The 21,436-nt window shown below is 43.2% G+C and overlaps 1 protein-coding gene across 1 annotated transcript in view; it reads right to left on the bottom strand.

The window, feature by feature from the left end:
• IQCA1 (IQ motif containing with AAA domain 1) overlaps positions 1-21,436 on the bottom strand; it is a 100,007-nt gene that overhangs the window by 36,513 nt on the left and 42,058 nt on the right. Inside the window, exons 7-9 of the mRNA XM_068196662.1 lie at positions 11,591-11,675; positions 6,277-6,402; positions 2,553-2,628 (exon numbers count right to left, since the gene is read on the bottom strand). Of these exons, the coding sequence (XP_068052763.1) occupies positions 2,553-2,628; positions 6,277-6,402; positions 11,591-11,675 (287 nt within the window). The remainder of the gene's footprint in view (positions 1-2,552; positions 2,629-6,276; positions 6,403-11,590; positions 11,676-21,436) is intronic.

The following is a 21,436-nucleotide window of genomic DNA, read 5'->3' as shown; positions in this document are numbered from 1 at the left end:
TAGAGGACTTAAAAACACAGAGTGAAGAAATTTGTAAGTGAAATGTTTAGATTTTTGTCAAAACGGATCTATATTTTAAAAAATATTTAAGTAAGCTATGTATAAAGCACCAGTTTCATGGGATGGGAACAGTTTTTTAAAATTAAGTGTTGGGGGCTGTGACAAAACAAAGATGTTTGTGGTTTGGTCAGCTGTCATTTGGGTGAACTTTAGGCACACTTACAAGGGGCTTTGAATTACTCCTGATACAAATATTTCTTAATCAAGCTCTGTTGCTTCAATCATGTCTTCAAGGTTTCTGCACTAATAAATCTGAACTTCTGTGCAAATGCTGATAGCAAGTGACCTATTTCAAATAAGATTAGGGGAAAAAAAAGTTCTCAATAGAAAAGTCAAATAGAAAGTCCAAACTCAGACCTATTTTTTTTCCTGCATAATTCTCTGACTGAAAGGAAAGCAGCCTAAAATTAAAAATACAATAGACTGCTTACACTGTTCTGGGTGGATGTTGTTGTAGATTAGATTCTGATGAGAGAATTTGATTCAAAGAATCCATGGTTAGATTAAAAATAAAACCATTTTGGACAAGCCCCAGGTAGTATTGTGTCAGTGCCCTGCAATGAAAACCCAAAGTGCTGCAGGAGGATTGTGCTGCAAGGAGGAATTAACAGCTGTTTACTAAAAATAAGTGTGGTGTCAAATAGACCTGGTTCACTGGGAGAAAAGGAGGAAAAAAACCCCATCTGAAGTTGAACTGCACAGCTACAGACTGCTCCTGTGCCTAAGCCAGAACTGCAGGTATTCTTTGAAGCCTGCAAGAGAGGTTTTCCACTCTGAGGGTTCCTGCTTGTGCTCTGTGCAGAAAAGGGCTCCTTCTCATGTGCCTGCAGAGCTGGGGAGCAGCTGGCAGCTCCAGCAGCATGGGCTGGAGATGTGTGGGTGTGTAACTGGGAAATGGGAATCACAGAGGCACTCACACTGTGGGAATAACCCCAAAAAGTTCTGGGTTTGCAGGGCTCAGAGCAGGTGTCCTGCTGGGAATGGCAGAGGTGGTGTTCAGATGGTTTGGGTGACAAATCCCCCATCTCCTCATAAAGCCCCTGGCTTACCACATGAGATATTTGTGAAATTTGGGAGTCTCCATTGCGGTCAGAGTGACTCCTGTGGTGTTTTTATTCCTCACTCTGGTACCCCCTGCTCTGCTGAGGTTACAGCCAAGCATGTTTCCTCCAAGGCAAACCCCTCCTGCCTCCCTTCTGCTGCTCCTTCCCTGCCCTGGGCACTGGCTGGGTGGGAGCCCCACTCTTGCCATGGCTGGGTTTGAGTTCCCGGGGCAATTTCATCCTTGGCTAGCTAAGGAAAGAAGTTTGGATGGATTTGATGCTTATCTAAAGCTCCTGCTGCCTTCAGCAGGGTTCTGATGTGGTATTTGACAGCAGATGGGATGCAAAGCTCCTTTTTTTAGCCAGAAAGCTGCTCTATGATTTATAAGGTGTAAGAAAATCCTAATTGTTACAAGTCAGAGGTCAGGCCAAACTACTGATGCACATTTAGCAAGTTTAAGTTCACTTCTTTCTCTCCAGCCAGCTCAAATCAGGCAGAAAACTTGACACCAGTAATTTGTCAGCAGGAGGGAATAATGGAGACTTTTCATATGAGGAATTTTAGCAAAGCACTAGCTCTGAAGAGTGAAGAGCAGAAAAGATATTTCTCCACACTGCATCAGAACAGAATCTGCAGAGATGCAGCAAAAATAACGCTATTTTCCACTTTAGAAAAGTGCAAGACTTCCTAATTCACTTGTGAATCAGGCTGAGCACTGAGGACAAGTGTTGAAGAGATAAACAGAATAACAAAACAGAGGAGAAGACAGAAGAAATGTGGAAAAGAACAAAATGCCCTTTCATGATTTTTATTAAGAAATCCCTGCTTTTTGGTGCTTTCTCCAGATGACAACCCAGCCAGGCCCCTTGCTGAAAGACTGGGTTATGTTTTAGTTTCACACACTTGGCATGAAGCAAGTACATGCACGGTTTTGAGCCTCTGCTTGAGAAGATGCTCCTCCTATTCAAAGCTGGCATCAAAGATAATTAGAGTAGCTGGGAAGGAATCCATGGACTCTTCCTTGAGTTCTCACTCTTGGAGGAGACAGGACAGGTAGAGTTACAGAAGTATGGAAACATTGATGCTGCAACTTGACGTACAGTATAGTGCTTTCGAATTATTGGCTATTCTGATATCATCTTGTTGCCCTCAGAAAATCCTAAAATGCCTTTTTTTGCTTCTTGAAGCACTTTGCTTTGAGTTTGTTCACTTTCACCCACAGAAATGTCCGTTCCTGCATGATTAGCTCAATGGTTTTGACAGATTCCTTGGAAGAACTGAGGTCCTGAGAGCCTCCCTTCCTAAATACCATTTTTTAATCTAACATCCTAATTTTTATAACATTCCATAGTTTGGGCAGCTGCCCACTTGACCTTATAGAAATGACATTCCCATCAAGCTGATCTGGGAGAACATTCCAGCTGGAATTGTTATCTTTTTCTACTGACCTTGGTACTGAGAGCTTCCTTCCTCCAGCATCAAAAGGAAATTGCTTGGACCCATTTTCCAGCTTTCATCCACTACCTAGATTGGGGGGAAAGTGAAGAGAGGAATTGCTGACAGCATTGTTTCACAGAATTATGGAACGGGTTGGAAAAGGCCTGAAAGATCTCATTCAGCCCCTGCCACGGCCAGGGACACCTTCCACTAGCCCAGGTTGCTCCATGAGAGAAGGGCTGTCATTTTATCAGCTGAAGTCACCAAATTAAACAAGAATTAAACTCCAGCTTGTTTGAAAATGTAATTTAGGTCGGAGACTTGCAATATTGAAGTGGATTTTAATTTAAATGCCATCTTTTCAGTTACTTTTGCTGCTACTGCCATATTCCTGAAACAGTTCCATTTCATGGAACCAGTATTTCTGAGGGGAAAACCTCCCGGAAAATGATCACAGTTTCTTCATCTTGTATCAGTCCTAAGTCTCAAGATGTGAGTGAGGTAGTAGTTGAAAAAGAGAGATTAGATCACTGTTTGGGGAGGAATTGAATGTGAATTTATACCAGAGAGGATCAGGATTTTGCTAAATAACCTGCAAACCACTCGTTATCAGCAAGATACAAAGTGCAGCTCCTGGGATGGTTAAAACTACACCCCCCCCCCCCCCCCAAAATAAGCCCTGTAATTAGGGAAATATCTGCTACCTGCAGGTACAGCTGCAGCCCCATTATGGGAGTTATCACATATCTGTTTTTAATTAAAGTATCATTACAGTAATTCCAGTTTGGGCCCAGAAGGACAGGAATAATCTAAATACATTTATCACTTCTACGCTATAGATGGATTTGAAAGAGACTTGGGAGGCTCTTGACTGAACATCAAGAACTGTTTTGTTTTAGAACTTTGTTTAAAGTGTAACAAAAAGTTGGGGGTTTTGAGCTCAAATCCCCAGTTACTCCAATGTATTCCCAGTTTCCACAGGGTGTGGCACTTTGAGGTTCATCCTTGGATCATTTGCAATGGGCAGAATCCTTATTTTACCATTTTTCCATGGTATTTTATAGAAAATTATTAATCCATGATGTTCTGAGAGGAAATGTGTCAACTCTTAAAAAACCCAACAAATAAATTCCCCCCAAACCAGCCTAAAAATGGGTTTTTCATTTTTAGCTTCTCAATACCACAGGACACATCAACATTTTATTGTTATAAATAAGCCAATGAATTGTTTTAGTTATTTGCTTCACTGATTTTATACACTGATGTCAATGAAATCATTGTGTCAATTTAATTGATTTTAATCAAACCCACTCTCTTGTGTCTTAAGGACAGTTGCAGTTCTGTTTTCTCTTGCCTCAATTAACAGCCTAAGAGTCAACATAATAAAAAGAACTTTTCCCTCGAAACCAGTTCATATATTTTTTGATTTTCAGTGCACTGAGCCTATGCTTGTTCTGTTTTAAATGTGTTAAGGCCCCTTGAACCAGCAATATATGTTTGAATTTAAGCAGAAATGTGGAAATAAGTGTCTTAATCTACTTCTGAAGCTTTTCAAAGCCAGCTCCACACCAGGTGATTCCCACTGGACAGCAGGGAAAACTGAATTGGCTCCACTGTGCACATTTCCTTTGGGGATTTTCCTAAGAGGTTTCACCAGGGACAGGGATATGGCTCACTGTTTGCCATTTCTGGGTGAAATTCAGGGATGCACAGCTCACATCCAGTGGGACAAGCTGCAGCAGGTTGCTGGGTGAGGCAGCCCAGACTGCTGCTGCTTTTGGAAAGAGGGATTTTTTTGGGAATTAAGCCATGGGTTGTTTTTTTCCTTAGGGAAATCAAATCAGCACCTTGCACAGAAAAGAAAGTGAAGTTCCTTTGATATCAAATACTCTTTGTAAAGATTGCTATCAGGCTTTTCAGAAATGCTTAAATTTCCTTCTGGGATCCAACTTTTGTTTTCTTTAAGAGCTGAAGTTGGGAGCAGAGCTTTTTTCTGCCTGCATCCCTATGACTTATAGCCTACACTTATTTTAATAAGAGTCCTGCTGTTAGAACTTTTCCAAATACTTCTCAACTGGTCTAAGATACTCTTTTTTTTTCCCCTGTCAGTGCTATAACCTTGGAGAGAATGTTCCCTTTGTTGTTTCTCAATGAACCTTAGAGAACCTGATATAATGGCTCAGAATTTTACTTGACAGGAGTTGTGATGGCTGAGGAGATGGGAATGACATGAAGTTATAAAACCCCAGAGCTCCATGCTGTTATTTCACCCCAATTCAAAACTGCCTTGCAGAGGCTGCCAGGGGACTGAGACACATTTTTGCTGTTGTTGGTTCTTATCTTCAGAAATGTGCAAAACCAAGAAGGAATCCAATTTTATCCTGTGAAAGTCAGGTTTTTAAGCAGATGGATGAGGTGCTATCCAGTTTCAGGAGCTTTACCAGGGCTGTGACAGTGTCACCCAACAAACTGGTCATAGTAACAAGTGACTGACTGAAGACATGTGTGACCAGAACTTAAAAACACCTCCTGTTCACACAGGAGCAGCCACAACCCTTCCCAGTTACCAAAGTTAAGCAATTAGGCTTAAAGACCTTGAAAAACATTTATGGATTTGCTCCTTCAACCGGCTGTGTATTTTCATTTACAAAGGGGGAAAAAAAAAAAAACCCACCCCAAACCCCCAAACAGGGTTTTCGAGATGCTCATTTACAAGTTAACATTTGGGTATCTACCTTCCAATTAAATTGACTGATGCTCCCTAAAATCATGTAATTTAGGTTCCTGGCTAGAGGTTCTCAGAGCTTTGGCCAGATTAATGGATGTAGTCCAAGAAAAGCATATTTTTTTTGGAATATATTTGTTCTAGGGTTAGGCCTTCAAATTAATTTGTGTAAAACTTGCAGTGAAGAGTAAGCTTTGCCCTAGAAAACTCACCCTTCTCCTCCACATATTTAGTGAGAGATTAATGACCCTTATTAAAAAAATATATATTGTTTTAACTTTTATTTATACTGTGGAAGTAAATGAGAAACAAAAGCTGCTGCTTCAGCAAAAGCTGACAATTTTTGTTGCACAGCTTGCTTTTGAAGATGCCCTTTGGTCACTGCTCTGTTTCACAGGTGGTTTGCTCTGTGAAGCTGCTCCTGAAATAATTTGGAAGTGTCTTTTGTGAAAGCAGCCCTTTACCTCAAAGATTTCAGGGAATATATTGTACATTAAATGATGTCTGTTGATATTTGAAACAAAACTAGTTCCCACCCAAAGAACATGGCAAATGCATGGCTTTATTTATGCATGGCTGATGGGGTTTCAAAATTAGATTGAAATCCACACAAGCTCTGAGGCTCTGAATTCCTAATTCTGCAAGGGGTGGCAGTGATGAACTCCTCTGTACCCACATTAACAGTGGGAATGCTTGGTTACCACTTTGTTCCCTGTCTGACTGTCCTGGCAATGATCTCCAAGCCCCAGAGTGGATTTTTGCTCTCATTTATGTCCCTGAAAGTCTGCACCTCCATCAGCTCTTCCCACTGAGCTCAGTCGTGGCCATTCCTAAAATATGAGAGGTAAAAAGTTCCCAGAATCATCGAGGTCATGGAAAGGCTGAGAGAGATCAACCTCAGCCAGTTCTTTGTCTCCTGAACCTGAGCCTGGAGCTTTGGTGACCACTTTAATGTCACTTTACAGCATCTGCCCACACCTGAGGCTTCACAACCTGCTGTCATTCCTTACCTGCTTTCCAACTTTTGGTGGCTTTTTTTCACTTGGCTTTTTCACAGTTTCCTTGTCTTTTTTTCCGTTCTTCTCCTTTTCTTTTTTCTTGGCCTCTGCCTTTTTGGCAGTCAGCTCTTCAAGGACCTGAAAGAGGCGGGGAGGAATGTGATTGGGAAAACACCATATCCAACAGGCTGCACTCTCTGAATTCCAGACCATCACAGAGAAGCGTTTTTGTGCTGACCAACTGCAGCACAGGTGCTGAATATCCCAATTTATCATTAGGAAAAGGCTGATTTCTCTGCCCCAACTCATGGGGGCTTTTATGGAGTAAGACCAGTTCCTGAAGCTGTCCAGAAGCAGAATATTCTAATGACACACAACTCAAAGTTCCCTCTGGACTCAGACCCAGATGATGAATTCATAATAAATTATCTCAGACACAGATGATGAATTTGTCCTGGTGTTTGTAAGGCAGATTGATTTTTATAAGGATGGATTTTAAAAGGCTGCCCTGAGGTGTGTCTAATTTCAATATATGGCTAAAGACTGAAATTGTTCTAGTGGCTGAGGGAGATTGGATGGAGATATTGTGACAAACCCTGACAGATACACAGGGATAGCTCAGCATCTTTATCCCTGCAAGCAAGTAGCAGCTGATAACTGGGTACAGCTCCATCAATTCCCATATCTTTAGTTCCTGGCCAATTATCCTTTATTATCTGAAAAAGGCACAGAGTGAAAATTTGCTGCTTCCACCATTCTCTTGTTTCTAGGCAGCTTTCTTGTCCCTGAGAGGAATTCTAAGATCATTTACTGTGAGTCTAAATCAGAAAATCCATTGAAGTTTATTAATGGGCCACTAACAGTGGCAGTACTATGAAAGAATAGAAAATAAAACATTTCCAACTGTAAGATGTGTTTCCTGTAACAGTGAAAATATTTGTTTTCTCAAGTATACCTTCTAATGTACTGAGCACTGGATGCTGGAAGGGGACAATGACAAGGGCTGTGCTTTGCAGGGCAGTTCCATTAGTGGCTCTCCCCAAGCAATTCAGTACCTTACATTTAATTAAATATGGTAATTCAAGCCCCGAGCACTGCTCAGTCACATCTTGTGGTGATAAGCAGCGAAGCATTACATTCCCTGGGAGAGATGAACAGATTGACTGGAGTTCAGAATAGGTTTTTAGTGTCCCAGCAGGCCTGTTGGATCCAAAACCAACAGAGCTACTCCGAGTGTATCCTTTACTGCAGTGCTCCTACACAGCCAGAAACCCAACCTTGTCACCTCTGCTCTGCTCTGCTCTGCCTGCAAAGGGGAACCAGAACCATTCCCAGCATCTCAGGGGTGGCTTTGTCCAGCAGGACACCTGCAAACACACAAGTGATTGACCAAAGGTTCCAATTTGCAGCAGTGCCATTCTGCAGGCAGTATTTCAGTGCATCCAGACCCTGAGTGCAGTGATCTGCTTTCTTGTTTCTCACAGATGAATGATACTGGAAGGGGTGAGACAGAGTTTGTGTTCTCATGAACCGGCTGTGATGGCACTGAGCAGCTGAAGTGTCCTTGTCCCTCTGCCTAGCCTTGCTGCAGCTCCTCCAGCTCTGCTCCCAGCAGCTCCAGGATTGCAGAGCTGGGGGGAAGCTGTGTGTCTAACCTTGAGTGGCTTCTGCTCTTTTATACAGAACCACTTTCCCCCCAGCTGCAAGGAGATGCCTGAACAATCTGACAAAACAGGAGGGAAGAAAGGGAATGGCAAGCAAAGGTTAGTTTGAGACTGATAGGCTATTCACCCACATTTTAGTGTAGTTTTTTTTTTTTTTTCCCCTGGAGAAAACTTCATAGTGGAAAGAGAAGTAGATGTCTTCTTAAGTTGTTTTGGACTCCCCTTTTCTTTGCTAGGTTGTCTGTTTTTGAAACTATACAGAAAGTAGTTAGCAAACTCTTAATACTGAGAAAGAGACTGTGATTCAATGGGAGCAGATGAATTTTAGCATCTTTGTATTTTTTCCCAGTCTTTCCTAGGACTCCTATTGTGCCAGTGATGATTCTTCTCCAGTAAGATTTTCTTCACTGGCTGAAAAGAAACTGGTGTTTCATAAAAGTTAAATTGACTTTTGTATTCCTGTATCAGTTCAACCACGTTTTTAAAATCTTGCAGTGCAAATCTCCTTTTTTTTTTTTTGGCAGGGGGTAGAACTGGGCACTAAACCAGAGTGTAGCCTATGAATGAAAATGTCTAATGCTGGTTTATATGAGCCAAGCATAAGAAAACTTCCAGCTGCCAGCAAGCAGGACTCACTTGTTCTGCTGTCCTCAGACACAGGAAGTTTTGGTGTTGGCTCAGGTAAAAGTTCTTCTACAGGAATGAAACCTTCCCTCATTCCTTGAAAGAAGACCTTGCTTGAACTTCTTGCATTACAGTTGTGGGCACAAAAGAAAAGCAGGGCTAGAGTGAGATTGGGAATGCTGGATCTCCAGCTGTGGCAGGTGAGAGCAGCCTCAGAGCCTGGCTCTAACACTTTACAGGGACACAGCCCAGTGTTCCTGGAGGAAAAATTCCTCTCTTGGAATATTAACTCTACAGAAAGAAGTTTTATTGAAATCTAGGAAATGTTTCTTCTTTATGGAGGATTTTTGGTGTGGTTTTTGGGGGATTTTTTGGTGTTTTTTTGGATTGTTATCTGTAGGTGAATATTTTAAGTGTTGGGTAATTTAACAGAGGCCAAGTAGAGTTTCCTGAGTTTCCCTCCTCCTGCATGGTTAACTTGAAATATTCAGAATATTTTAAGGCTTTTAGTCCTTCTCTGACACCTTTCTTCTTTTTTTTTTTTAATGTTATTTAGTATTGGAAATGAGAAGCTGGAAGAGGGAGAAGTGCCTGTGCAATGGCAACTCTCTTGGCTTTTTTTCATGGTGATGAGACTTAATGAAGTACAGGAAAAGATCATAATTTTGTTGGCAGCAGGATAAGGGCAAAGCTAAAAATTGTCACAACTGATTATTATATGTGGAGCAAAACATAAAAAACCATTAGGGATAGAAATCTGGAACAGATGCAGGGAGATTACACCGATGTCCTGGAATGTCAAATTTCTCTTGAAGAGTAAGTAAAGCAGAGAAAAAGCTTCTTGTCAGTCAAGGGACAGCACTTCTTTTTCTGACTGAAGCACCAAATATTCTGCATTGGGATGTCTTTGGGAAGGTATTTGTAAAATGTCATGGAAGCAGTTTGTGCAGAAGGCCAGCTACATTACAAAGTCAAGTAAGGTCAGGGTTGTCAAAGGCCCAAGAAATATAGAATGTATAATAATGCAGCAATGGTTCGTGAAGTGATTAATTTGTATTTTATTTTCCCCAAAGTGTCTTTATAAAATGCTCACTTTTTACATACAGCTCAGTCTTGATTTTTCATGGAGTTTGACTTGGGAGTATCCAACCCCTGCTCATACAGGAGCTCATACAGACAAGAGGTGAACTCCTGTCCCCCCTGGAGTCAAGGACAAAACTCCCATCAGCTTCCATGGGGCCAGGATTTCCTTTCCTATGTTGCCCTGTAGACCAGTGTGTGGAACAAACCCAGTGGCCTTAAGGATTTTTTAATATGCAGCTGACTCAATGGAACAAAAAATGTTTTACTTGTCTGACATTCAGGTAGAATCATGATTGCACTGAACTTTCCCTGGCCAGCTGCTTTGTGGAATCTCTTAAGGCTGTGACACACATTCTGCTGGCTAAAAAGGAAGAAAAAAAACAGACCTCAAAATTGGTGAAAATCAGATAATTGCTAGTGAAAATTTGTTAGGAAAATAGAGGAAGGCTTTTTTCCAGGGTGCAGCAGGGAAAACAAGCAGTGAAACAACCTCTCCAGACTTTTGGCTTCCATTTTTTTCCACGCAAAGAAAAAGCAGATGCTCAGGAAAGGCAACAAAGCAGCTGAACGTGGGAACTGAAAGCTGGGAGCATGGCAGGAAGGTTAAACCCATTTCTCCAGAATCTACCTCCATACCCAGTGTTGCTCAGAATAATTCCTTGTCGTGTTTTCTTCCCCAGCTGTGTTAATCCTTAATCACATTCCCCAATCCCTTCCACAGCAATCAGCCCCGCTTGCTGGGTGGCTCTCTACAGAGCCTTCTGGACTCTGGCATGTGTTTCTGCTTTGGAGGCTGAAAACTTCACTGAGGGTCTCCTTCCCTCTGCCTTCCTGAGCAGCAGAGCAGAGCCCAGCAGGGTTTAGCCCCTGAACTTGGCTCAAACCAGGAGCATGCCCCAAACTCAGTTTTAGTGGGGCACCAGGAGCTGTTTGCAGCAGTTTTCCTGTGCTTTTAACAAAGTCAGTGATTAGTAACCAAAGATGGTTAGTGCTGTGCTCTGTGCTGTCCTTACATCTCCCCCAAACCACACAGGGATTGCTGTGTGCCCCAGGCTCCTCCCTGGGATCCCAGGGAGGACTGGATCCAAAATTCCCCATCCCTGGAAGCAATTGAGGCCAGGCTGGATGGGGCTCTGAGCAACGTGGGCTAGTGGAAGGTGTCAGGGTGGCTGCAGTGAGGTGATTTTTACATCCCTTCCAACCCAAACCATTCAGTGATTCTATAAAAATCCTCTTTTACCATACCTGTGTAAGAGCACCAGCTGCAGAAAAATCATGCAACAGTCTCAGGGGCGGGGCTTTCAGGACCACAGAATTCAGGTTTTGACCTCTTAGTTTTGCTAGCCCAGCACAGTGGTTCACTCAGGGGCCAAATCCTGCTTCCTGTTCTTCCCCCACAGACCCATTACCCCCTTGGCTGCTCGGGATGGGTGGGAAAGGCTCCAAGTGCCAGCACTACCTTCAGCTGGGCTTAATCACTTTCCCTGTGTGACACTCAGTGATCAGAGGAAGAGATTATCAGCCACTTCCATTAGCCAGAGAAATCAGGAGAGGGATTTACCAGGAAAAACAACCTACAACACACAAGATAAACTGAGATACTTCCTTCTCTGGGATGTTAAATTTGCTTAATTAGCCTTGGCAGTAAATCAAGGCTTAGCCTTGCCTGCATTGGAAACTCTTCCCTGCTGTTGTTCTCCTCTTCCATCACCTCAGCACCTTCAGTCGTAATTAAGTAGCAGCACAGCCCAAAAGGGAACAGGTTTTGGTACCTGATTGGAAACACCCAGGGGAAAAAACTCATTCTTTTATTTGCAACCACAAGTTTTTAACCATGAGGTTCTTGGAGAACTAGAGCCACTGTTAGGGAAAATTGCTACTTAAATAAACAGACATGTTTTGTGGCAAATCTTTCTCTATCGTGAAATTATTTTTCATTAAAAGAGGGACAGTACCTGCTCTGGATGTTTTTCAATAAAAATAGCCTTGGAACCGCCTGTCTTCTTGGGGGGATAGTCAGGAAACCTGCCTGTGATATGCCTGTGGGAGAAACAAAAGTGGAAGAGGAATTAGAATTCATCGTTTTTCATCTGGTTGATAAAGATGTTAGATAGCAGGGAAGCTTCTTATGGCAGTGTTTTCTGTCCTGTAAGTTAATTAAGACAGTTACCAATCCATGTCCCTTATCCCGTGGCCCAACAAAAACTGCAAATTCTCAGGGGAATTCCTAGGACTGCAGATTCCTTCCTAGCTGAGAGATGTAGGTTAAGGTCTTTATACCTGGAAGTGTTCAGGGCCAGGTTGGACGGGGCTTGGAGCAACCTGGGATAGTAGAAGGTGTCCCTGCCGATGGCAGGGGGTGGAATGGGATGATCTTTAAGGTCTCTTCCAACCCAAACCATTCTGGGAATGGTTATTATGTTATTTTACATTATTTTATGTTCACAGCCCAACTCTCTGTTTCAATATCTAGATTTTATTTTTTTTTTAAGAGAAGAGCTATTTTGCTTAAATCAGGATTTCATCTCTAAGTTCCAGACTGTGTTTCCATGTCAGGATTACCACTCCTGAATTTCCAGTGGACTTGATGGTGATGGAAGCTGGGAAGGGACAATTGATGACTTTGTGGGAAGGTTTCATGGGTAACACAGGGAGCTTCCGAAAGGGATTAAAAGATACAGAAAATAACTTCAGCCCCAAGGTCATTTATACTGATAAAACCCTTTAACTTCTTTCCCTTTTGTTGCTTGGTGGAATATATCTGTAAGATTTTCTGTTTGTTTGGTAAAATCAGGAAGATTTTTCTGTTCCAAAGAAAATTTTGGCAGTGCAGAAAAACCCTCGTACAACTTTCAAACAGCACTGTTATATTTCCTCTAAATGAAATTAAATTTCCCTGGAGAAGAAAAGAGCTCAGAAAGGTCAACACTATTCCTAAAAATGTTTTCTTTTTTTTTTTTTTTTTGACAACTGGTACCTTAAGGGACTTTGCTAAGCTGGTGTTAAGCTGCAGGCTCAGTTTTAAGCCGAGATCTTTGGAACAGAGCATCTGTTCTGTTTCTGTAGCACCACGTGTAGGGTTGGGATCTCTTGCTGGTATTAATGCAACACCAATTAGGACAGAATCAACAAACATTCATCTGTGCTTGGGAGCTCTGGCTTGTTCAACAGTTACAAGTTCTATATGCAAACAGATGCAAATCCTTGGTCACTGCATTCCCAGAAACCAGCCTGCACCAACAAAGGGCTGTCATTGTTAGCGTGTTTTTAAAAATCCATTAAGAGTGGGATTTTGGCCTCAAAACCCTGCCTGATCTATTATTTAATGTTAGCTCGTGTTCCATTTTTTACAGACAGCCAGAAAATAGCTCAGTTTTATGTTAAGTGCAGCCTTAAATGATGCTACAAGTCTGGTAACAGTAAAAAACTTCCCAAAATATGTAATTGAGGCTGTTGCTACATCAGTGCCAGCTGGGAGGAAGGAAAGGCAAATGCACTGTGGGTGAAGAATCATCTGGGAGCCCATTGAACATGATACCAGGGCCAGCTTCCAATATTTATTCATGTTACATTTGGTATTTGTACTCCCTTTTTCACTTTTAAATCATTTACAGCTCTTGGAGATGGCGGGGGATGGGAATGAAATTATTTTTAAGGTTCCCTCCAACCAAAACCACTCTGTGATATTTAACTTTGGGTATGTATGATGAGTATATCTGAGTGCTGTAGAAATTCTACCATATTCTGAAATTGGGAAGGGTTTTCTGGTTTATAATCTGTATTTTCTGTGTGATTCTCCTCCTCTGAGCTGGTGCAGTTGTTTGGGGTGATGTGGCTCCTCTCACTTTTTTTGGCAGCAACTTCAGCAGGTGCTTATGTCAAAAATGAGGTGAGGAGAAGACAATGCCCATCTTTCCATGGAAAGAGGGTCAGGCATTTACTAAGCAGTCAGGGATAGCTGTGATTTTCTGCTTGAGGGCACTGCAGGATCTGATTTTTCATGGTCATCAGCGACCTGAGAGCAGAGAGTACCAAACATTTTGATGTTCTAATTCTTCCAGGGCATCTGCTTTTTTCTTGAGCATATCCATTGCTGTCTGGTGAGCTGGAAGCAGCACTCTTAAACCTTATTTCCCTACCCACCCTCTTGTGGGTTTTCTTCTTTCTCTTCTAGGTTGAAATGACCACAACTTCAATCTTGTAATGCCTGGGAATTCACATGCGTGACCCCGATAGGCAAATTCCTCCCTTCACGAAACCCTCCGAGTTCAGAGGTTAAACCAGGGATTAATTTGGCCTGTAAATCTGCCCAGAAAAATGCAGCCATTCATCTTCTTGGTCAAAAGTCCACTTTAAACATAATGAATCTCAATTTTCATTCCCCCTTCACTTTCTGGCAGCGTTCTACTCAGAGCCATCACAATGGGTTGTCTAATGCATTTACCTCAGGATGTTAATTTGGATTCAACTGGACCTAAATTCTTTGGTTTGCAGTTGGAAACACCAGGATAAAATGAGCAGCCAGAGAAGCTGTGGCTGCCCCCCATCCCTGGAAGCATCCCAGGTCAGGTTGGATGGGGCTTGGAGCAACCTGGGCTAGTGGAAGGTGTGGGGTGGGACTAAATGATCTTCAAAGTCCCTTCTTACCCAAGCCACTCTGTAATTTTAAATTCCTGTATCTTTGTGCCATCAGATAAGCTATACTTCATCTAGGGTGGAAGAGGGTCCCAGCAGGCGTGTCCCATGAACAGCTCTTGAATTAGGAGGAGGTCCCAGATATAGTGGAGCGATTCTGAGCTTGCTTCACAATATTATTTGTTCAAATAACTTTTAGCCGCCTTCCCCTTTTGAAACTTCCTAGAAACACTGAAGTATTGGTGATTAGAGGTAATAATAGGGTAAGAAAATGATCCCAGATGATGCAAGAAGTTGCTCCCAACTGGAGCCCCAGCAGGCTGCTTTGTTTTGTGGGAAGTGTGGAGGGGAGCTTTGTGGTGGGAATCCTCCCTGGTTCCACTGCTGATGGGGAGAGGAGAATGTAAAAAGCTTAAGCCCTTGATAACAGGAGCATTAGAGTGTGTAATATATTTGAAAGACATGGTACATGTCAGAGACACCTAGATCCAAGTCAGAACTCTGTGAATCTGTTACTTATTACTGTCTCAGCATTTGCAAGGGGGGAAAATATCCAATTGTACTTTTCCAGCGTCTCATAAAAATGTGTAAATGCCAGAACTGGAAGAAGCAACTCTTATTTTCAGTGTGATTGCTTCAGTGGGAGTGCTGACAATGTGCTAAGCACTGCAAGCAAAAGCAGAAGCAAATTGTCCTGGATTTCTTTGGGAGGATGCAGTTCCAGTAAAACCAATTGCCTAAAGGAACAAATGAAGTTTATAAAATCCCGTGGTGGGACTGGACTCGGTGGCTGAACAGAGTAAATAAGGGGAGATGGAAGGACAGGGCTAGGAAGAAACCTCCACCTTGTGAGACAAACGCCAGCAGCAGCCTGGGGAGGCCCTCAGGAGCTCAAAGCCTGCAAGCAGGGAGCTGAGGATGGCTCCTGTGGGTGACCAGCTCCTTGTTTTCTGTTCCCAGGCACCGAGCAGCAGCCTCTGCTTGGGAGCCATGCTTGCACTGCTGCAAATAAAAATGAGGAGTGCTGGAGCTCACAGCAGGCAGAAAGATCCTTTTTTGGGTCAGAGCCACTACTTTAACACAACTGCTCAAGGTTTCTGTGCTGAGGAGGATGGTGTTGAAGAAGGGACCTTTAGAAATTGTGGTATGTGAGAAATCCATTAGTTTTCTGGAAAGCAGTGAAATCCTGTCAACGGAAGCAGAGCAAGGGTTGGAAAGCAGCTTTACAGAAAAGCCATCTAATTGGGATGAATGGGGGCCCTAAATCTGAATCAAAGCAGCTCAAGTGGAAGAGTAAAGGGATGAACAAGGATGGAGGGGTGAAAAGATACGATCTTGCATGCCCAGCTGAAAAAGAAAAGGATGTGATGGGGTTTTTGTGCTGTTTCTCAAATTACATTATGTTCTCTGGTTCACTGTTACTGCTCCAAACCTATTCCTCTTACAATAACTCAGACCTGTCAAGTGTAATTGAAAAAGAATGATCTTTTATGGTCTGCAGTGCAAATCCTTTTGTCTCTGATCTGTAGCAAAGAGTTCTGGCTCTTCTGGGCTCAATATTTGTACAGCACAAACCCCACATAAATGTCCAAGTTTTAACTAGGTTCAAACGGTTCTGTAATGTCTCCAAATCACCACCAGACTGGGACAAGTTGGGGTGATTGGCAGGCTCTGCTCAGCCCTGAATGCTGTGACACCTCCATTCTCACCTATAAAATAAATTCTTTGTCTGGGAGATGACCCTGCATTGTGCTTGTTTCATCTGCTGCTTCCTCCCTTCCTCGTTTAGGAGCTTCACTTTTTTTTTTAAAGTGTTTTCTCTCTATTCCACATTGCTCAGGGATGGTTAGAGTTAGGGCTAAATATGGCTTTTGATTTATGAGAACACACCATTGATTTAAACATTTTGTCTGGTAATAGACTCAACAAGTTCCTACCTACTCTGTTCTCTGGCGTGGTTTTACATGTGTTATTCTTTCTTTTTGGCTATGGCTTCTCCAGCTAATTGCATAAAAGGCCTTGTCAGGAAAAATAAATGGCTCTTTGGAGGAACAAGAGTGTTTAACTCTGCTCAGGGGAAGAAAGGATGTGGGCTGTGTGCAGAAGAGGAGGCATGAATGATGGTGAAGGCTCTGAGTAGAGGGACAGAGGGGTGTTCTGTGCAGAAAAGGGACACAAACTAAGAGGGGGGAGCTCTTTAAAGAAATAAAATCCTCCTCAGTTGTGTAGTTCTTGCCTGTTTCTGTAATCCCACCTGATATGGACTCTCTCAGACTGCTTAAATAGCAGTGCTGGTTTATTTTAGGTGTCTTTGCTGTGGTGCTTTTTTTTTCCTTTGGTGTGTGTGCTCTCTTTAGCTCTTTGAAAATCACTTCCAGAAAAAATAACCTGGGCAAATACAGAATTACTTATAAAGTGAGATTGATTTCCACGGGCTTCTTATCATCTTTAATGAGTTTGGACACAGACACATTACAACTGATGTTTTATCTCAGGTCCTGATCCTCCCAGTGTTTGCTTGTATGTGTGGTTGTTATGCATGGAAGCATTTCAGTGCAGGGTAATTGGAGGATCAGAAACTTTATTGTTCTGCATAAATATTCAGCTTTGAAAACTGAAGATCAAGTGTTGGGAGGCCAACAATGTGCAAGGAAAAGCATTCCCATGGAGGAATGAGGACGCAAGGTTTGTGGGGAAAGGTGATCTCCTTTATTATAGTAACTATCGTAATTAGAATGGTCTTTTGGGTCCCCAGTGCCTGCCTTAGATCTGAAATGGGAGAAGGGAACTTCAAAGCCAAGTAATAGTTGGGAACAGTTGTTGGAGGGGACAGACCTAAATGAGGAATGTGGTAATTCTCCCTGATAGTTTTATTACATGTGGTGTTACTGGCCAGGAAAGGTAGACCTTTGGCTGACCCAGTGCAGTTGTTCATAAGCTGCTTGAGTTCTTACAGCAAGAGTCTGTTCTGCTTTGTCATGAAGTTATTACCTTTCCAAGGATCCTTCTGGTCTTTTTGGGATAGCAAGAAGTAATTAGTGTAATGGAAAAATGGGAATCTCTGTTCCCCTTCAGGTGGGCTGGGGCATGAGCTTTCTCTGCCAGGACTCCTGGTAATCCTGATTCCTGCTGTAAAATCCATGAGGGAAAAGGATTTTTAATTTTTTTTCTCTTTAAAATTCTGACAAATCATTCCTGGTTTAAAATGGCAATAGGTTTTTCTCCTTGAGATAATTGGAGACATGGATGATAACACTGCAAATGGCTCCTAGGTTTTTGAATGGGAATAAAAGGCAGCTTGGGCATGAATAATGCCAAGGAAAACCAAAGCCATTTATTCTTCCAATATTAGCTTAAGTTAAAAGAAAACCTGCTAGAATCAGAAGAAAAACTTTGTAATATTCACACTGATGAAACCTTCTGGTGCTCTGATTTTGCATGTCCCTCCACACACTCAAAAAATGTTGGTCAAAGTTTTCTCAGAGCTCAGATTTGAATTAACTGAGCATTGGGAGAAATCACATCCTGGCTAATATAACTGAGCTGCTTGGCAAGAGCTGATACCAACTACGCTGTGCTGAAGGCTCAGACAAACCTAGAGGACACTGAATGTACCCACCAAGCATGGAAATGGGAAGATTAAAGGGGCTGGAAAGCAGATCCCTGGAAGGTTATTTAGGGTTTTTGGTTTGACTCCTGCAGTGCAGAACAGCCTTGGGCAGAGCTGCTGGTAAACCTGATGCAAGATGTGGAATAACACTGAAAGCATCTCCTGATGGATCTGAGGACACCGGGATGTCCCATCCCTGCCCCTGGAGGGAAAACTGACATCCAGCACGGCCCCCATGCTTGGTTTTCTAGCTCTGAAGTTCTTTGAGTGCGTTTCTTTCTCTTTTGGAGTTGCTGATCACCCTGTGTTTGCCAGAGCTGCATTCCTCAAGAGATTTCTCCAAGGATGAAGGGCTGCTCCCCCTCTTTCCCACTGTCAGCTTCCTGGTGCCTTACTCCAGCCTTTGGAGGAGAGCAGGGTGAGCAGCCCTTGCTGAGGAGGAGAGCTGCCCTCAGGAGCTGCTCCAGGGCTGGGGGCCTTGCTGAAGGAATAGCTCCCATTAAACTCTCATCTGGTTTGATTTTCTCATATCTTTCCACTCCCTTCAGAGCAAGGTCAGAAATACAGAAGCTGGCTCAAAGAAATGCCAGGTCAAATTCCCCCTGCATTTACTGAATTCCTTACCTTTGGCCAGCTTATCCTGCCAGCGTAGAACGCCCAATCCTGGCTCAAATTTGGCAGAATTTCCAGTGCTCAGCATTCAACTTAAGAGACTTGAAACAATTATGGGCAGTTTTAAGCAAGATTACTTTAACCCAGACTAGGAGCTTTGCAAGAATAGTTTTCCTGCAGAGTCAGCCAGAGGGAATCAAGAGTACTTTATTAACACAATATGAATCCTGTAAAGAGGAAAATAAAGCATGCCATTTTTTTCTAGCAAGGCCAGCCAAAAGAAATAACTTGCCCTCCAACATCACAAGTTTCTTTGGGACTTGGAGTGAAATGAAGTATAAGAGAGCATTTTGTTTGATGGGATTTGTTTATGAGAAATTCGAGCAATTATTTTTGCTTCTCAGAAGTCAAGGTGGACCAAAATGCATCTCTCCAGGAGGGGAAGAAGGCTCTAACCTGGCTGCTTCACACTGCTTTGCCATGGCCCATCACTTAAAACTGAAGATAATGCAGTGCTCTTGGGGCGTGTCAGCCTCCCTTCATGTGCTGTGCAGCAGGGACACCCTTTATATCTGCCTGGAAAACTGGGAATGGAAGCCTGGAAGGAGCAGAGAAGCTCTGTGCTTTGATCCACCCTTTTTTTCAAGACTAGATACCTAATATTCCAACAATTAGAACATGTGGGAGTGAAATGGTGATTATACAACCCTGCTTGTGGGTGAATGATGTGATTTTCATTGATGTAATTTTTCCAGTGTGATGAAGATGGATGGATCCAAGGTGGAATCAAAGGTGGCATCAGACACATTTCAGTACTTCTATCTCTGCCTTATATCTGTGGTATCATTGCAGAAATCCAGCCCAGGCTGGCACAACTCATTTTTTGCCTCTCTGGATTTAAATGCTGTCCAGCCACTGTGCCATGGCTGTCCCAGCGTGCCCCTGACCTGCTGCCTGACCATGATTTAACCTGAGGACAGTGTGACCAGGTTCATCAAGCATTACATTGCTGCCTGGGAGAGTGGCTTGAGAATTCATTTAAAACTGGAATCACTATTTGCCCCTAAGATTGAACTGCCCTGAGAAGCACTTGTGATGCAGCAGGAAAACATCAGTGGGAAAGGAGAAGCTGAAAATGGTGCATTCCAAAGTTTTTAAGGATGTAACCAGACACTGCTTTCTCTTTCACTGCCCAGAACCCCAGAATGGGTCAGGTTGGAAGGGAGCGCAGTGAGGGTCTGGTCCAACCTCCCCACTCCAGCAGGGTCATCCCAGAGCACAGGGCACAGGATTGTGTCCGGATGGCTCTGCAATGTCCCCAGTGAGGGAGAGTCCACAGCTTCCCTAGACACTGTCCACTGCTTGGTCACTGCCCAGGGAAGAATTTCTGCCTCCTGCTCAGGTGGAACTCCTGGGCATCAGCATCTGCCTGTTCCTCGTGTCCCACTGCTGGGGCTCATGGAGCAGAGCCTGGTCCATGCTCTGGAATATCCAGATATAGAAATATCCACCCTTTGGATATTTATGCACATTACAGAGGTCCCCTCTCAGCTGTGGCTCCTCTTGAGGAGCCCCTGCTCCCTCAGCCTTTCCTCCTCAGAGCTGCTCCAATCCCTTCACCTCTGCAGCCTCTGCTGGACCCCCTCCAGAAGCTCTGCCTCTCTTGTCCTGAGGAGCCCAGAACTGGACACAGCACTCCAGAGGCACCTCCCAGGGCTGAGCAGAGGGGCAGGATCCCCCCCTGACCTGCTGGGAATGCTCTTCCTGATGCACCCCTGGATCCCATTGACCTTCTTGCCCCTTAGGGAACACGCATGGCACAGGGACAGCTCCTTGTCCACTTCAAGAGATCTGTTTCTCTGTGGTTTATGAGAAAGCATAAATGAACCATTTAATTATAATTCTGAGGCAATTTCATGCAGATGAAAGCAGACTCAGTGCTTGATTATTCCATGTTCATCCCAAGTGGCTTGTGCAACCTTATTGGAATAAATCCCCATCAGGTGTATACACAGTGTAAAACCAGGGGAAAAGGGAGAATGTTGCAGAATCCATCTATAAAATTAGAGATGTTTACACTCCTGGTCAATGCTAATAACCAAAGAGCTCACTAGAAAGAAAAACAATTTAGAACCTCTACTATGGCATTTAAAAAGTGTGGGAAAAGACAAGCAGAAACATTCCAGATGAGCTCAGCTCTAAGCCAGGCATGGTATTAAGAGCAGCCATTTATCAGGAATTTTAGCTCAAAACCCCAATCATCTCTGCAGTCCAAGAAACACACTGTAATGCCTAGAGGTGCCAAGTTCCTTAACTCTCTCCTTTTTTGTTTTGTGAGAGAAAAAACTGGAGTGTTCTAGTCCTGTACCTGTTTGGTGTGGCTCTGATGCATGACCTATGGTCTCCCAAAATTGTCTGGAATTGTGCAGACTGATAGAGTTGAATACCTTTTGCCTCTCCAAATGATTGATTCCTTCTGCACATTACTCAGCAGGATACACTCAGATTTAATCAAAAATAAGCACAAATTGCAGCTTTTTTATTATTGTTAATTTGAATGATGACTTAATAATGTGCTTTTAAATAATTTCTTTGGTAGACGGGGTCAGTGCTGCTGAGGGGTGCTGGCAACGTGGCAAAGAGGCTGGAGAACCAGAGATATAGGGGATTTTCTCTGGGAATTTGGAACTGGAGCCAGCTCTTGGAAGAAGCAGAGAGCTCAGACACAGGTAATTTCCCCAAAGCGGTGGAACAGGCAAGGTGGGTTGGGAAGTGCAGTTGGGAGGTGAGCCCTGCAGGGCAGCTTTGCTCAATCTTTTGTGTTGTTTTCCAGGCCTGGAGACGTGACTGTGTTGCTTCCCAGGCCTCTCCAGAGGATCAGTTGTCTGGGATGGCTTCATTGCAGGATAGCAGAGCTCCCTGGGGCAAAGGATGGGGAGATTTG

Source organism: Anomalospiza imberbis, chromosome 7 (genome assembly GCF_031753505.1).
Source record: "Anomalospiza imberbis isolate Cuckoo-Finch-1a 21T00152 chromosome 7, ASM3175350v1, whole genome shotgun sequence".
Taxonomy (NCBI): domain Eukaryota; kingdom Metazoa; phylum Chordata; class Aves; order Passeriformes; family Viduidae; genus Anomalospiza; species Anomalospiza imberbis.
The sequence above is the reverse complement of the archived record's forward strand: the minus strand, read 5'-3'. Positions and strand labels throughout refer to the sequence as shown.